Below are 18,711 nucleotides of genomic sequence, written 5' to 3'. Positions count from 1 at the left end.
GTTTTAAAGCAATGAGTTTGCTAATATTAAAATTATGTCAAATTGTTATTCTAGAAGAATTTAAAGAGAGATTGAATCCTTGTGAAAAAAAATAAAATATGTAGGCTCAGTTATGCCCCTACACGATTCATAGTTACATAGGGTTTATATTCACTAGGAAATTTAATTGTATGACATCACTATATTATTTGATTTAATCATTTTTTAAAACGTATACAACACAGAGCACTTTTTTTGTCTCTCACAAAAATATTTACAATAGAGAAATTCAAACATCTTATTCAACCTAAACACTGACTTGTACGATTTGATTGCAGATCCTAAAGTAAAAATAAGGTTATCAATTACTTTTTTGCTGCAGCACAAATTACCCAATATATGCAAAAACATGCCAAATCCAATTTCATGTGTAACTCTTTGTAAACTAATTGCATACGTATTGACAAGGGATAGCACATTAAGTCAGGCGAAAGGTGTAGTATATTTTATGATGCAGCAAATATCAGTTAAAGTATTTTTAAACCGAGGATCCAAAGAATCCCCATCATGCAGATCTACATGAAGATAAGAATTTGCCAAACAGATCTCTTTGGAGAACCAGGATCTTAATTCTCAAAGTAAGTCAGGTTTTATCTATAACAAAAATGACAATGTCCCTTAAAATTATTCAAAATAGAAATGATTTCAAAATCACTTCAAGGAAAAATGTAAAATTAAATAAAAGACACCCACACATTCATAAAAACAAACATTTTCAAAACATATATTTTATTAAAAGGACTAAATGGGAAATGAAAGTTTATAATTCATGTTTTGCGATACCTCAAGTCTCAGACCAGCACTGTGGTCAGAACAGGCAGACCATTGTGCCTCACTAAAATCAGTGAGGCAGTACCTGAGCAGATCACAACATAGGATCAAGACCCCAGTGTTTCAGCTTACATTCCTACTTCCTTTGAGGTCAAAGGGAATTCAATGGGTGCACAGTTGGTCTACAAATGTCATATAACAAAAAGGAAAATTGATTTAATAAGAGTTATGGTTTTAGAGAATTCTTAGATAATAGCCAAATTTTGAAGAAATCAGGGGAATATAACCCTTTATCAATTTCTTAAATACAATGGAAAAACTACATTTTTAAATTGAACTTTGAGAAAAAAAAATTACTCCCGTTTATACATGAGATTTGAACATAATTTTTAAAGTGTACCTTATAAGGAATTAGGTGTTGCCCGTATATTCTGAAGATAGGATAGCTGAACAGAAAAAGCCTCTGTACTACAGGACACAGTTTTTGCGAACAACTTTATTCAGTACTGTAAATTGTCAACCTGGGTTATATACAGTGAATAATCATGAACATATGTTTAAATTTTACAATCATTTAACAAAACCTAACAACAATTATAACTAAAGAAGTATCTACTTTAGTTATAAAGTTAAATGATGTGGATAAATCCAACTCTGTTTATAAAACAGAAGATTAATAACTAACATATTTGTTTTTCATCTAGTCCATTCATTTGTTTTTCCATTCCTTGATCACCTGACAGTCAGTTTTTTTCCCCCAATCTGTCCTTACTGGGGATTTTATGTCAAAGATTGAATGACAAGATATAAAAAGCATGGTAATTATTGACAGCAACACTTCAGTATGTGTCTTCTAATTTTATTAGTGAGACAGGTTAAAAATATAAAATTACTTACTATTTATGGCTATCCATGTTTCTTTATTTTCTTCAGACACTTAGAACTAAAAAAAATAAATATGACCACTTAAATTGAATTTAAAATAAAACTGAAATAAGCTCTTAAAGTAGATATCCAGCCATATATACACATGTTAAGTATTATATTTAGCACAGCACCCTTCTTTCCATATTATCCCAAAATATTTCACAAGTTACTGACCAAATGCTGCACTCATACACACATGGAACTCTCATTCAAATCAATGGGGATCACATAGAATGATAAAAATGTAAAATGAAAGGAACCTTGAGAAGTCACCAAGTCCAGCCTCCTGCACTGGAGGCAGGACCAAGAAAACCTAGACCATCCGTGACAGGTGCTTGTCTAACTTGTTCTTAAAAACCTCCAGTGATGGGGATTCCACAACCTCCCTTGGAAGCCTATTCCAGAGCTTAGCTACCCCTATAGTTAGAAAGTTTTTCCTAATATCTAACCTAAATTTCCATTGATGCAGAGTCAACCCATTACTTCTTGTCCTTCCTTCAATGGCCATGCAGAACAATCGATCATTACCCTCTTTATAATAGCGCTTAACACTAGGGATGTAAATACCATTTAAAAAGTTAACTATTTAAATGATTAAAAATACAGTATGCTGTTTAAACGGTTAACCGATTAAGTGGCTGGGGCCGAACCCGCTGGCCAGCACGGCTGGGGCTGGGGCTGCTCTGGCCAGCGCAGGGCCACTCGGGCTGCTCTGACCGGCCGGCCGGCCCGCCCGGGGGTGATGGTTAAGGCAGGTTAACTGGTAAGACTAATGCTTACCGGTTAACTTTTTACATCCTACTTAACACATTTCCAGACTTATCAGGTTCTGCCCAGTCTTCTTTTCTCAAGACTAGAGATGCTCAGTTTTTTTAATCCTTTCCTCGTAGTTCAGGGTTATTTTTTTTTTTAAAGCTTTTTAGCATTTTTTGTCCCTTTTCTCTTTGGACTCTTTCCAATTTCTCCACATCTTTCCTAAATCATGGTGCCAGAATTGGACCCCGTACTCCATCTGAGGCCTCACAGTGCTGAGTAAAGTGGAACAATTAACTCCTGTGCCTTATATACCACGCTCCTGTTAATACACATCAGAATGACATTAGTCTTTTTTGCAACGGCATCACATTGTTGTCAATCCACTGTAATACCCAGATCCTTTTCAGCAGCACTATCACCTAGTCTAGTACGACCACCTACCTGATTTTGTAGTTGTACATTTGATTTTTTCTTCCTATCTGAATTACTTTGTATGAGTCTTTATTGAATTTCATCTTGTTGATTTCAGACCAAATTCTTTAATTTGTCCAGGTCATTTTGGAATTCTAATCTTGTCCTCTAAAATCCTTGTAATCCGTCCTATGTATGTGTTATAGACCGTGCTAGTAGCATAACCTATTCATCTGAATACCTGACTCTTCCCATTAAAAGACACTGTTTTCAGTGGGCCTGTAACTTTGCCAAGCTTTTACCATTCAGGCTGAAGTTTTACATACCAGGGTCTGCCTCAGGCTGAACATTTCTGAAAAATTTCAGTCAAAATAGTTCAGCTAGTTCAGTTTCCCAGAAAGTGGGTAGTGAAAAACACACTGTTTTACCCACGTTAAAGAATTCTGGTGATATTTTATTTAAATACTCTAGCACCTCTATACTTTAGAGCAGGGATTTGAAATATTGCAGGAGGTGGCATGTGTGGGTCATGTGCCTTTTGCCATCCCTGTTAAAATCTGCCCAAATTTGGCCAAGTTATGAGCCTTTGAAAAAAACAGGCACTTGCTGAATAGAGTCTACTTGGATTTAGCAGCTAAAATCTGAGATTCCATCCCCACTGAGCATTGTCAAGCCTCTCATAACTCCTATGTGTAACTAGACTATGCACACACGATCCCCATAGAGTGACCGAGCATGCTCCCTCCAGCTCAGTTATACAAGAGTGAAGCCAGACTTCCTCTGTAATGACTGCTCTGGGTTGGGTTGGGTTGGGTTGGGATTAGGCACCAGAGGCAAGAGTAGAGAGTCTATCTCCTCTGTGCTCTCAGTGACCCCCTTGCTAGGAACCAGGCAGTGTTGAAGAAAAAGCCACTTGATCCAAATATAGAGGGGACAAAAACTGGTTCTGAGGTCAAGGAGTAGGCTGACAACAGGAGTTTTGCGAAACTGGGAACCGAAGGGGAAGGGAAGAGAGAGAAACTGCCTGGGAAGGGCTGAAAGCCTGGGAATGGGAACCAGTTGACTAGCGGGACAGTGGGGGAGGGAGACACAGATTGGACAAGAAGCTGGAGGAAGGGGGAGACTGGGACTGGCTGGGTGAAGAGACTGAGACAAGGAGTCGGTGAGGGCAGACAGACTGGATGAGGAGCCCAGGAAAGGAGACTAAGACTTGGAGCTAGTGGGGAGGGAGAGAGAGAGAGAGAGAGATTAGACAAGGAGCTGGGAGGAGGAAAACAGAACTGGCTGGTCAAAGAGACTGGGCCTGGTTGTGGGGAGATTGAGGCTCTGACAGCAAGCCCGGTGGGGAAGACTAGGACTGGCTGGTCAAGGAGACTGGAATCAGTAGCTTGAGGAGTGGCTATTGGGACGGGGACAAAGAGCCAGGGGTGAGAAAGAGACAGGACTGGGACAAGGACAGGTTGGTGGGGACTGGGCAAAAAGAGTTGGTGACCACTAGAACACAAACTCCTCCAAAGGTTGAAATGGAGCCCAAGTTTCTGGAGTCGCACCATACTTCTGCTATCAGCAAATATCTGTGAAACCCACTGGCAAAGTGTCTCTCATCCCCCTTGAATGCTCGTCCACATAAAGGATGGCAACCTACTACTGCTATCAGTTACTGTGTTAGCTCAAGTGGCAGAGGTCTGTGTGGTGGATCAAAAGGTTCCAACCCTGTTGATGAAACCCCATGAGTATCAATTTGAGTGTCCAAGAGGGCGCATTAGCCCTTTTAGCCACACCACCGTACTGGGAGCTCAGACTTGGGGGTTATGGTGGATAATCAGCAAAGTCTTTTTCCAAGTCACTGCTTCCCTGGAGAGAGTTCCCCATCCTGTAAGGATGGTCTTGATTGTTTGTTCTAGATCTCTGACTTTTCATTTGGCCATACTGAAACACATTGTTTGATTCCATCCAGTTTACCAACCGACTCAGATTGCTTTGCATCAGGGACCTGTCCTCTTCATTATTTACCACTTACCCAATTTTGAGTCATCTGCAAACTTTGTCAGGGGTGGTTTTGTTTTCTTCCAGGTCATTGATAAAAATGTTAGATAGCATAGATAGGACCAGAACAGATTCCTGCAGGACGCACAAGAAGCGACCCCATTCGATGATGATTCCCCATTTACAATTATATTGAGACATAACATAAGAACATAGAAATGGCCATACTGAGTCAGAACAATGTTCCATCTAGCCCAGCATCCTGTCTTCCAACAGTGGCCAATACCAGGTGCTTCAGAGGGAATTAATAGAACAGGTAATCATCGAGTGATCCATCCCGTCACTCATTCTCAGCTTCTGGCAAACAGAGGCTAGGGATGCCATTCCTGCCCATCCTGGCTAACAGCCACTGATGGACCTATCCTCCATGAATTTATCTAGTTCTTTTTTGAACCCTGTTATAGTCTTGGCCTTCACAACATCCTCAGGCAAAGAGTTCCACAGGTTGACTGTGCGTTGTGTGAAGAAATACTTCCTTTTGTTTGTTTTAAACCTGCTGCCTATTAATTTCATTTGGTACCCCCTAGTTCTTGTATTATGAGGAGTAAATAACACTTACTTACTTTCTTCACACCAGTCATGATTTTATAGACCTCTATCATATCCCCCCTTAATCATCTCTTTTCCAAACTGAAAAGTCCCAATTTTATTAATCTCACCTCATAAAGAAGCTGTCCATACCCCTAATAATTTTGTTGCCCTGTTCTGAAACTTTTCCAATATATCTTTTATGAGATGGGGAGTCCACATCTGCACACAGTGTTCAATATGTGAGTATACCACGGATTTATATAGAGCCAATATGATATTTTTCTGTCTTATTATCTATCCCTTTCTTAATGATTCCCAACATTCTGTTCGCTTTTTTGACTTCTGCTGCACATTGAGTGGATGTTTTCAGAGAACTATTTACACTACAATCCCTAGACACACTTCTTTTCTAGCCTCATTAATTATATTATGCTACACCAAATAAATCAAGTTAATCTCAACTTTCAGAAAAGTATGTTAATATCTGAACATCATTAATAAGAAAAAAAATATTGCTGGCTTCTCTGCATCATCTGGATTTGACATCCAACAATCCTGCATTTTGACATCAAGCAGGACATAATTCTGCTTTACAAATTAAGCAAAGTGCATATTTAAGAAGTTATTTGTGTGCAGTAAGGGGAAAATCCAGACCCCAGCATCTGGCTAAGTAAAGTGGATATGTACCTAGGAAAAAATGAAACGTCCACCCCCCATTCTAATTCCTATCCCCATTTGTGTTGTAGGTATGGAGCTATTCTGCAGAAATTATTCCAATCAATGGCTGCAAGTAACCTACAGGGGGGCCTTTACACAGCCCGGTTCTGCAGGGGTTGTACAGGAGGATCCAAGCAAAGGTGTACCTCACCAGCCCACCTATCCCGCACAAGTAGATCTTCTGCTTCCAGCATTCACCAGCACCCGCAGTGCTGCAACACAGGAGGCCTCCACAACTGAGGAGGGTGGGGCTGTGTTTGGCCCTTAGAGCAGTGGGTCCCCAGGAAGGAGTTCAGAATAAAACTGATCGGAAACACATGCTGCAGGGTTTAAAAACAAATAAATAAAGTTTCGGAGTGAAAGATGGATCCTTGTGAATGGAGTTATTTTGTTCCTTTCAGATCATCAGAATTCCCTCCTTCTTTTCAGGTCAGGCTTGACAAAGCCCTGGCTGGGATGATTTAATTGGGGATCGGTCCTGCTTTGAGCAGGGGGCTGGACTAGATGACCTCTTGAGGTCCCTTCCAACCCTGATATTCTATGATTCTAAGGAACTGGGAAAAATGATCCATGAATTAATCACCTCCTGGAGAGGTCACAATTCACTGCATTTGTACTACCCAGTGGAAGTAGCAAAGAGGCTCCAGCTTCTGCAGAACAGGGCAGCCCAACTTCATGGAGGAATGAACCACCACGAACCCATCACTCCTGCATTATACACCCTTCACTTGGTCCCATTTCACTTCTAATGCCAATTAAAGACCTTGGTCATGGTCTTCAAAGCAAGCAAGAGTTCAGGACCCAGCTACAGCAGAGGCTACCTCTTCATCCACGACCCACCAAGTCAGTTATCCTCCTTTGGTACAGTGCAGCTAACAAAACCAAGAGTGCATGGGAGCCGGAGATAAAGAGTTCTTGGTTGAAGGGCTCATCTGCATAATGAATTACTAGAGGGAATCTGATTAAGAAAGTCTCACTATACTTTTACAATTCACTGCAAGGCCCATCTGCAATCGAAGTGTTTTAAAATACACAATCCACACAGGCAGACATTCCTAGAATCAGGAAATGGTAATGGGAAGAAAATCTTATGAAGCCACTATGGATGTCAACTTGCAGATACATTTAGTTATTCAAAGGGGACACATTACAGTGAAATAAAAAGAACTAAGATTAATAGATCAAATGACATATTCTCTTGGGAAGTCTCTAGAAACAACATATGTGGACAGCATGAAACGTGGAGAATAATCCAGCAAACCCTACCTTTATCTTAAGGTATTGTGTGAAAACAGAAGATGAATTCACACGCCTGGTAATACCTGACTTCTGGCACCAGCCTCTTGGTTTTTCATACACTTATGGTTCCTGATCTGATACGACCCTGCAAGCACTAAGGATCTTCCACTCCCACTAAACTCCCTCCTCATTAGCACTTTAAACCAATTATCATATCACTTTATTTAAAATGCAGATAAGGAAGGACTAAACAATTATCTAGTCAAATTTTTAGCCAGCTGCACAGCAAAGAGAAATTAATTGTACCTGTTCTAAGTAGAAACAGTGAGAATCTTGCAAGTACAGTATTTTGTAACAAAACAAGAAGCACTGTAGTACCAGTAATAAAATGCTAGCTTTAAGCAAGTTCTATTTTTAAGAAACATAAGAATTATGGACTCCTCTTCTGCAGGAGGAGCTAAAGGGGAGGAAATCTCTGCAAGGTTCCTCTCATGGAGATTTGTCCCTGATTGTTCCATTGGGAAACCAGGGCTGTCTACGTGGAGGTCCTGTGCCTCTGCACCAGCTCTGTGCCCCTGGCATTCCCCTCCACAATTCCCTGAAAGCATGTTTCCATAAAAATCAAGTAACCATGGCTTCTGTAGTCAAGAGGATCCTCACTGCAAGTGGGGGTGGTGGGGATGTAGAAAGGACAGAGTGCATTCCCTTCAAGCCTGCCCATGAACTTGCATGGTCAGGGGATAACTGACATGTCTTGTTGGTTATATTTTGTTATTTTCCCCAAGCAGTGTAAGGAACACAGAGCTGCCTGTTTGGCTTGTATTAGTGATGTAAATCCACCACTGTAAGAGGAAAAACAGAACCATGAGCTCAACTTGCACTGTACGTACAGAATGAATGACTGTTTCAAAATACAACGACCCAATCCTGCAATCTGATCCCTGTGGGAAGAACCATAAGCCCATGCAGAGCCCACTGAAGCCAGTGTGGATCATCTTGGAGGACTGAAAACTAGATTTTTAAATCTCCACACCTCCTAATGATTTGGGATCTTAAACAATACTTTTACACCCTATATAAAAACATTGCTGTAAGACTTCTATTGTCATGCAAAGTATTTTTCCCTTTAGCATTACACATTTTGTTCATTATTGGGAAAGGAAAACAATAAATAAATAACCCATTCAATTTACTTTGGATAGCCGACATGTCAGGATAGTCTTGAATTGTTTAGCCTGCCAACTTTAACTTTCATGAGGGATACTGTATTATATCATCTCTTAGAAGGAGGCTACTAAGGGAGAGACTATATTTTGCAGGCAATAACATCTAAAGAATAGCCACAACAGCAGATAGCGTTGTTACTGCTATAAAAAAAAAAATGGAATAATGTTGTCTTAAAAGGTTTACCAAATGTTCAAGGCAGCACAACATTTTCCATATATACTTCATACAGAATTTAATTTAAGGAAAGATTCTATACAAGAGAAATTATTCCTCATAAACAATATATGAATAACACCATTATAAAAAAAATCAGCTAGGACTGATCTAGAATGCTTAGCTGTTATATGTATATGCAAACGAGCATTTCAGTGTTCTCTCTTGGGCTTTCCTACAGTACCTATCACAGTAGTACCTAAGGCCCTGACCCTGCATACACACCCATGCTCAGCTTTAAGCAAGCAAAAAGTTCAAGTTAATGAGACTACTCATCCATGTGCTTATCTTTAAGCGTGCAAGCGTATAAAGGATTAGTGCCTAACTGCTGAAATTGGCTCCTTTTCTTTCTCTTATGACCACCTTCGGTCTATGCTTAATCATAAAACAGAGACGCGTAACTAAGCTCCATATTCTTACAGTTTACCCTCAGCTTTGCAGGAAAAGAGAGTACAACTGCTTCCTTTAAAAAAAAGAATGTTGCTTCATTACAAGGAAAGCTACAGGAGGGAAATGAGCTCAGGAGCTAGGATCTGGAAAGATCAGTCTCTCCTCTCCAAAACAGACCCCCTTTTTCTCCCCTGGCTGTTTTTACAAATACATCTTATTCTGTTATGTCTTAGAAATACCACAATCTCCGAATAGAGGGGTCTCATGGAGATTCTGTAGAACTGCTCTATACATTATGGGAATTTTCTCCCCATCCATACCCAGTACTGGGGACAAGAACCTCCCCAGGAAGCCCACTGGGACCACTTCCCTCTTCCACGCTAGGTATTATTGGGATATATATTTATTATTTTGCATATAAATTTCCCACCATTTCTAGTTCCCCCCCACCTCAGGCTTTTGATGCACAAGTGGCAAAATTTCATATATCTCAAATTCCCCTCCACCCCACCCTCCCAAATTTTTCTGGTTGATTTTCTACAACTTTGAATTGATTATCTGTCACATCTAGTTTTGTTGTTAAAGTTTTCCCCTTTTGTCTCTGAAGTAGTAAAAGGCTGATCTCATCCATTTTGTGACTAAGCAATTTTAGAGAAGCTCTAATACTGTGCTCCTGTCTTCTTTTCCTGGGATACTTGAGTTGTGGGAAGGACAAATATCACAGTGATAAGTGCAAATGACCAAACATACATTAGATTGGTGAGAACATGTAATTCAAAACTTGGACTCTAGGGAATTTGAAGAAATAAGGATCATTTTAGTTTACTCACTGGCATTTTATGGCACTGTCTACAAGCCTGATCTGCATATTCTTACTATTGGGTTTAGTATTCACTAACATGACTTACAACATTAACAATGTAAGTGCTTGAGGACTATCTTTTGTTTTACTAAAAGCATCAGTCCCTCTTTCATTAAGTTTTAAATCCTCAGTAAAGGCTTGTATACACAGGGAAATTGATTGTAATTGCTATTGTCGAATAAGCTATAAAAGTCACCTCATTCCAGAATTCATAGATGTATAGCTCATAAAGCTAGAAGGAATCCCTGTGATTCCTAATCTGACTTCCTGCATTACACAGGCCATAGAACTTCTTTGAATTAATTCCTGTTTGAATAATTGAAAGTGCACTATTTACTGAGGAATGATGTGCCTTTTAATCCAGGATAGAGTGCGCACACAGGGAACTAGTCCAGAATACTTACTGAAAAACAGCTTATTCTAATCAATTTCCTTGTGTAAACAAGCACTTATGAATGTAGTAACCAGGGGCCTATTTCCTCTGTGGACCCTCTATCCTTTAGGATATACCATCTACCATTGCTACTGCTTGGTGCCACCCTCCCCCTTCCTACCCCAATAAATTTTAATTCACACTTAACGCTATGTGTTTCTCTGTGGTAAATGTCAGCCCAACTGCATATTACTACTACATTACGTCTGGAAGAAGAAGTCAAAGTGATCTCTATTTTTCAGTTTTCATACAGACATTTTTGGTCCCTGCACAACTGCAAGGTCCACTTCAAGTGTCAGAATTCTTCTTTAAATACAAAATGATTGTAACCAAGGTTGTACTGATGCAATCTCTCGGGTACTCCAGTATTCTCCCCACAAATGCCAAATCTGATTATGCTTTACCATGTGCTGCATGCCTGATAAATTGTGTTACAATAACAATTATAAGATTGAAAAAGAGTGCTTCAGAATTCTTAAGTCTTTTTTTTACTCACAAGTTTCAATTTAAACATTTTAAAGTATTGTCTTTTTTTCCCCCCAAACCTAAAATTCCATGTTCCAAGGCATGGAATATTTTTATAGCAGAATTACACACCCCTGAAAACAGTGGTTTATCTCAGTAACGCTGATAAGGGTGTTAATGTAGGCATCACACTCTCTAGTGTAACAAAGTATTTCAAACGTAAGTGCAGGCATATTCCATTGGCAACAGAATCATGTTTAAACAATTGTCCTTTCTAGGTAATAATTAACTTTCACAGAACATAATGTACACCATACAAATAGGTTAATACAACACATTAAATTGATATTTCTGTCTAAAATGATATTAACATTGCCATCACTGCAAGTGAAATAGTCCCTGAACAAAAACCCAGTTCATAATATCCCTTTGCCCTTTTACAGCACCTTTCATTTGAAGAGCTCAAAACACTTCTAAAATATACATGAAAGCCTAACATGACCCTGGGATGGAGGTAGGTAAGTAGCCATTTTAGAGATGGGTAGGTATACTGAGAACAAAAAATTCTGTGGCTTGTCCAACTTCATTCTGCACGTCTATGGCAGAACTGGGAACAAAGCTCAGTCCTTCAATTAAGTATATTTAAGAACCTCTTTAATTTCTCTGAAATGGCTATGTAACATTCTTTAGTAATACATTTTAGCACTCTAAAATTAAACAACACAAAATCTATGCCAACTAGAATAAATTAGAAATTAATCAAATATTATTGTGGGATTTTCTTTGTGCAGAGCACCTGCCTTTGTTTAGACCATCAAAATAGTTTTGGCAAACATATCTCAGCTTTAACCATACTAGAATAATATTTTATATAATGAAGTTTTTACTTTTCTAGAACATCGTCTATTAGAAAGTGAGCTGATACACAAACTGAGTTGGCAAGTCTCTTCCATTATCTGGTATGTCAAAAAAAAAAAAAAAAAAAAAGATAGATGTTGCTAGAATAGATCAGATCAAGGCTCAACTGATCAGATATCCTATTTCCAGCAGTGCTTACTACTCAACATATCGAAATTAAATCCCTACCCCCACTCGTCCACGAAGAAAGATGCATAATGCTATTGCTGTAAATGGGGCGGCGGGGGGGGGGGAGGGGAATACTCCTCTCAGAACCCCTTCAGCTGGTCAGCTTGCACTCTGATCCATGAGATTTGATTAACCATATGATTTTACCTTGCACAGCAATAGCAATATACAGTTATCCTGTTACACCTTGGAGTCAACACCCCTGACCAACACAGACTGGTTGTGCTTGAGAGTCAACCTTTGTACTATAGTTTTCAATTAAACACCACTGTAATTAACTCCACTGCAGGAGTCATCTCTACTGAAGGTATGGGCAAGAGTTACTTGAATGTTCTTATAATGACCTGTAACGGATAATTCCCAAGATCTACAGTAACTAATTGCATAAAAGACTCACTTTACCACAGCTAGTAACAGCCACAAAACAATTGTGAAATCACAATTACTTGACAATGTACAAAAAGTAAGAAGGTTTCCAATGTTCTTGGCTTCCAGTTTTTCCTTATTTATAATACATTTGCATAATTCTGCACAGTGTAACCTTGAAAATACTACACAGATTAAACAGTGGCAAAACATTTTGAATAACCAGCTGCTTTACTGCTATGTTGTTGGAGGAGGAGGCATTTAAGAAAATATAAATGATACTTTGATGCCATTTCCTGACTTTTTGTTTTGAAGACTGACTGATAGATTAATAAGTTTTTCTGCCAACTTAAACAACAGCTTTCAACACTAGGTTAGAGGGTAAAAAGTATGTGCTATTATTCAAACTTTTTTGGAAGTTTACTTGGGAATTCAACAGAACAGTTCAGGGTGGGGACTGTGAAGCACATGTAATGTATAGATAGATGGCAGTGCAATTTAGTTAGCTTTAAAATATCGATCCTCACCCCACAGTCTTTACTCAAGCAAAACTCCCATTGACTTCAGCAGACTGGAGTCTACATTGGGCTCAGAGTCTACACGAGACCAATAGTTTGTACTCTTTTCCATAACATGACCCTATTTCAAAATAGTTTCTGGACCCAGTCTTCCTCCCATCTAGCCATAAATGACCTCCCTAGACCATCCCCAGTGGAGAGTGCAATCCCCATGTTGAGCACCAGTGCAGTATATAAGTTTCACGAAAAGCCATCACCCAGTAGTGCAGTAATAGAAAACTTGTGCAGCTCTAACGTAGACACGGCATTGGCAGCATTTTAACCATCATATTGCCTTCACATATGGCTTCTCTACCTGGAAAATTTGTACTTGCTATGCCAATACAGTTAACAGTGGCTTTCTTTGGTTTAGTTTAAACCTTTTCCTCAATGCCATTAGTTAAAATTGAAAAAAGGCAATCATACTAGGATACAAGTGTCCACACGAAGGGTTATGATGGTGTAACTATATCTGTTAAAATTCACATATTAATGCCTACACAGGGAAATTCAGTATACTAGGCCATGGTCTAGACAACAAAGTGATAAAAAACAGTGGAGTTGCCAGTGCCTTGCCTATACAAGAGCCCTCACCATGCTACCAATAGGAAACACTGGGGGAAAGACTGGCATTACACAAGTTCTGAGTTAAGGATACAAGAATCCAAACAAACAGTTTGCTTGGCCTGATGTTGTGAGAAAGTGACCAAACAGCTGTGGGAGACGTAGCTTTCACCTGATACCAACAGCTGACTGCCCCTGAAGGCAGAACAGGGGAACTAAGCTCATTTCAGAGAAGCCTGCCCTGGAGGAAAAAACACTTGGTACCTGGGCCTTTTCAGCCCATAATATATGTACATACAGCTTCACACTTCTAACACACCCACCAAGAAACCAAGACATGGGAGAAGACAACAGAGGTAAACAAGGGGAAACAGAACAACAAGGGCTGCACATGACTACCAAAGATGACATATCAACAAGGCATTTCAGCTACTAAAGTTTCAGCCTTCCCCTTTCCAATATATCCAGAGAACCGTAGGAGATAAAAATATTATGGAAACTAAAGGCCAGATCCTGATTTCAGTTTCACGGACATAAATCAGGTCATAATCCATTGAAGCCAAACAGAACCATAATCTCTGCTGAATCAGAATGAGAGACTGAGACTTTTAGCACTAAATGAGATAGTTCAGAACAGAAAACATTTCATTTACATATATAAATACACTTACAGGTATTTATTTATGTAAATATATATTGTGTCAGTATATCAATGACTTCAATAGCATGCAGCCCACATGCTCATTGAAGGGACCCTATCAATTTACAATAAACCTAAATCCTGGGCTTTAAAAAAACCACACCAACGTACTATATGCATGCTGTTCACATACTAATTTAAAGGACACAGCAGACAAATCTATGATTTATAAAACTAAGCTTTTTACAATACTAACGGTTCATTAGAAATATTTTCATGCTTTTTAAAATCCCAGTGGAACCAGTTTTGTTGGGCTGTAGCTATTTCACTACCTGGTCTGCACCCCAAACAGAGTAATATGCACAATAGAAAAAAAAGAGAAACCCACTAACAACCCAGGGAAAAACAGCCACTGCATTTTCATTTTTTTCATCCAAGCTCAGAAAAATGCAAACAGTGAACAAACGGAAAAAAACAGTAAAAAGTTCGTTTGATCTTTAAATGTCTTTCCATTTTAATCTGTGGGGTCGGTGGCAACGCAGAGAAGGATTTTTAATAGTTTTAACTGGACATTTCCCCCTGTTGCCATGTCTGCCCATTTTCCACCAGGCCAGTGGCTGGAGGGCATGGAGCCAGATAGACATGGATAAACTGCATATGAACCCAGTGATGTACCCGAATGGCATGAGGCGGGGGGAATGGAGGGGGCAGGTGCCATTTTGTAACCTGGAAATTTTGCACAGGCAAAGCCCATTAGGAGTCACAATCCAGCCTCAGCCACATCTGGCTCTACAACCCCCGCACCTGCGGAGCATCAGCGCCCCACGTCCCCCAGCAAGCGAGGGCTCCCACCCGAGGGAGACGTGGCACCTGCCCAGCATGCCCACCCCGCAGCCCTGCCCGGCCCTTAGGTGCCTCGGCCCCGGCCCCGGCCCCAGCCGCCAGAGGAGAAACCTGCTCTTCCAGCCAGGCCCAGCACCGGCAAGCCGCCGTTCCCCCGTGCCGGGCCTCCCCGGAGGCGCTCACCTTGCCCGGGGATGCAGAGGGCTCTGCGCGCCCCGCTCCCCGCGCGGCCCCTCCTCGCCGGGGCGCCCCCCACAGCCCGCGCCGGGGCCTGCTGAGCTGCCGCCGCCCCAGGTGTTCCAGCCCCGCCAGCGTCACAATGCCGAACGCAGGCTCCTCCGCCGGGGAGCCCGGCCCCGAGCGGGGCGGAGCCTCCGTCACCTACATCCTCCTCCCCGCCCCCCGGCTCCGGCACCCGGGCGCGAACCCGGGGCGCGCGGGCCCGATTGTCCCCAGTCCCGTGCCTGGCAGCTTCCTTGGATTGTCCGCGCCAGGCTGAGACTCGCCCCTCACCCCCGCCCCTTTGTCTGCCCCGTGCTGGAGGCAACCCGTGAAATCCTCTCCTCCCTCCAGTCCCCCTCCCCCCCCGCGCCTCCTCCCGCACGCCACAGAGACGGAATCAGGAAGCCTCTGGGTGCTGCGGGGGCAGGGCGACCTTTAGTGGGTACAGGGCGGGGAGGCAGGAATGGGCAGCAGGGGCTGGATCCAGCTCCCATGAAAGCCAAGTGGGAGCCCGGCCATTGACTTCCAGCCGGAGCGTTGGAGCAGCCCCCAGGAGTCTTCATGCCTCTGGCAGTATTGCCAGTGTCAGATCAAATACCATGAGTCGGACGCCCCAAAATCATAAAACTAGCCTCAAAAATCATGAGATTTTTTTACAAAGATTATATTGTGTTTTTTAGGTCAGTCTCTGGGGTTTTGAACTCCCTCTGCCCATCCTCAGGGTGTGTACATGTGACAATTAGTGTTTCCCGTTCTCCCACAGGTACTGGATAAGGTCATTTTGGCCCCTGCTCCAGGAGCTCTCACCTCCACATCTGCTCCACTCAGTAATTAATCCTGTCCTCCAGTCCCTCATCAGTTGTGTCCCCACTCAGTCACCCTCAATTCAGCCCCCCTCAGTTCAGCCTCCCTACCCCATTGACTCCCACCATCCTCAGTTCATCCTCTCAGCACTCACCCCATCTGCTCAGAACTCACCATCAATACAGCCCCTGCATCCCACCAGCCCCCCCCCCCCACACTTCAGCTCCCCTGCCGCCCCAGGCCATAGTCCAGGCCTCCTAGCCTCATCTCTGTTCCTCTTAGGGTTCTTCACCCTCCTTGGGCTTGGGGGGGGGGGGCTGCTGTGGGGTCCCCTCTCCTGTTACCCAGGGTTTTCAGAACCCAAAACAGTGGTAACTTAACTGTTTCTCTCCAGGCAGTGCCAGGAATAAATTAATGGGGTCACAGCTTATCCATCTGACATATCATTGGCACAAGCTAGAGTCTTTTGTAGGTTTAGAGCATTTCAAAACATTTATATTTATCTAGAGTTAAGAAATGGTTTAAAGGGATCAGTGGCCAGATTTTTTTGGGAGGGGGGGGAGACCTCCCTCCCCTCTGACTGCTGGAGACCTTAGATGCCAGATCCATGCCCAAAGAAAACTTCCTCAGACTGCTCCAAAGCAAATTATTTCACCTACTCTTTTATAGCTAACTTCAAAGCACATAACCTATAGTGACTCCTAAAGGGTCACCATAGTAATCCCTGATGGGTCAGTAATTCTCCTACTTCCAGCAAAACTACTCATTATCTCTTATCATCAAAACATTTCTAGTCATAACAATAATAAAACTTACAGATCAAATGTTTCAGAGGCGCTCAAGACCAAGGTCGGCCATCCAAACACTCCTTCTATTCTCACAATACAAAAAGAAAAGGAGTACTTGTGGCACCTTAGAGACTAACAAATTTATTTGAGCACAAGCTTTCGTGAGCTACAGCTTCGATGAAGTGAGCTGTAGCTCACGAAAGCTTGTGCTCAAATAAATTTGTTAGTCTCTAAGGTGCCACAAGTACTCCTTTTCTTTTTGCGGATACAGATGAACACGGCTGCTACTCTGAAACCTCTCACAATACAGTCACTTCTTATTCCATCCTCCCATTCTGATAGCAAAACTGGAAACATGCCATTATTTGGCCTTGCCTCTCAGGGCCTAAAGATTTTCCTAGCTATGTGATTTTGGTTTTCAGCTGGCAGTGGCTCAACACACAAAATTGCTGACTGCAGTACTGTCACATTCTGGGGTACACGCAGAACTGTCAAATTCTGGGGTAACACTCCAGTTCCCAGGCTGGCAGGGAAGCAGCTGCCTGTGGCTGACAGCCGGAGCTGATAAAAATAATCCTGAGCTTTGAGAGGTCTATCATGAGATCATGAGTGAGGCTTAATTTTACTTGGAAATCACATCTCTCGCAATAAATTTGTGAGAGCTGGCTTGTCTGCTCTGATCCTGCCAAGGCCTGGGTGTGGGAGGCATTGTGGGATAAAGCCCACAGACAAACAAACAGCAGCAACAACAAAACCCCAACCTAACACTTTTAGTTAGGAGTGCCATGGGGTGATAACGGGTAGTTAGTCCCACAACCATTTCCAAGATGCTAAAGCCCAAATCCTGCAATATGAGTCAAGCAGGTTCAGGGCCTAAAATGGTCCGACAAATAATGGAGGTGTTACTGTAAAAATTAAGGTTGAGTCTCCTAGATTCATGCCAAGTGACCACACTTGTGCAGAGACACAAATACATGTTTCTTCTTCACCTGCTTCTCTACTTATTTTTGGACTTAAAAATCAAATGCTACAGCATAAAGTATGTGGGTTACAGCATCTTCTTTGGTAGCTTTAACATAATGTCTTTCTCAGTTATTTTCCCTTTAATATTGTTATATGACACTTTTAAAATTAAATTTTAACCCCTTTTTTCTTACTGTTTCTTAGTCTAAAATCATGTTTCATGTATAGTATCTCCAGATGAGGATATTATTAATAAAGTACTATCGGTCCATTATAGCATCTCTCCGACCTCCTCTGGAATATTTTTAGTGTAGCAGAGATAAAAAATGTAGCCACAGGAAACAGTATCTGCCAAATGGTGTGTCATATATAATGTACCTAGTACTTTGCTCACCCAAGACTGTCTACCAAAGTCTGCCAGATGTATGGAAAACACTGAAGTATTTAGTTCCAGCAGCTCAGTTCCTAATTTCCTTCACAATTGGGCACTGAAAGTACTGTTCCTTTATAGTTTTACAAAGATCTGTTTGTTCTAGGCATATTCTCATGGACTTGGGGTTTTTACTACCAAGTTTGGATGTTTCCAATCAATTGGTTTACGGATTTTCTTTAAAACATCTAAATTCACCACATTTACTTTCTTCCGGAACTCAATACCTCAATGCAAACTGAAATGTCCTAGATGGTATAACAACTGCGGTACCTCAAAGTTTCAATAAATATGAAGTGTGGTTGTAGTGTAACTGATTTCTTAATCAACGACATCAGAACCAGTGGCCTCCCTCCTCATCGCACTTCTGTCTTTGAGGTGCAGGGTGGGGAGCAACAGGGCTTTCAAAGCCCTCCTTTCT

At 41.5% G+C, this 18,711-nt stretch overlaps 1 protein-coding gene across 3 annotated transcripts in view; it reads right to left on the bottom strand.

Moving 5' to 3' along the window:
• The window catches only part of ICA1 (islet cell autoantigen 1), an 89,661-nt gene extending 74,268 nt beyond the window's left edge, over positions 1 to 15,393 (bottom strand). For all 3 annotated transcript variants that reach the window (XM_077808043.1, XM_077808045.1, XM_077808044.1), the window contains exons 1-2: positions 15,267 to 15,393; positions 1,708 to 1,753 (exon numbers count right to left, since the gene is read on the bottom strand). In XM_077808043.1, the coding sequence (XP_077664169.1) occupies positions 1,708 to 1,724 (17 nt within the window). In that variant the 5' untranslated portion in view covers positions 1,725 to 1,753; positions 15,267 to 15,393. The remainder of the gene's footprint in view (positions 1 to 1,707; positions 1,754 to 15,266) is intronic.
• Between the last annotated feature and the right edge of the window lie 3,318 nt (positions 15,394 to 18,711).

Source organism: Eretmochelys imbricata, chromosome 2 (assembly GCF_965152235.1).
Source record: "Eretmochelys imbricata isolate rEreImb1 chromosome 2, rEreImb1.hap1, whole genome shotgun sequence".
Lineage (NCBI taxonomy): Eukaryota > Metazoa > Chordata > Testudines > Cheloniidae > Eretmochelys > Eretmochelys imbricata.
The sequence above is the reverse complement of the archived record's forward strand: the minus strand, read 5'-3'. Positions and strand labels throughout refer to the sequence as shown.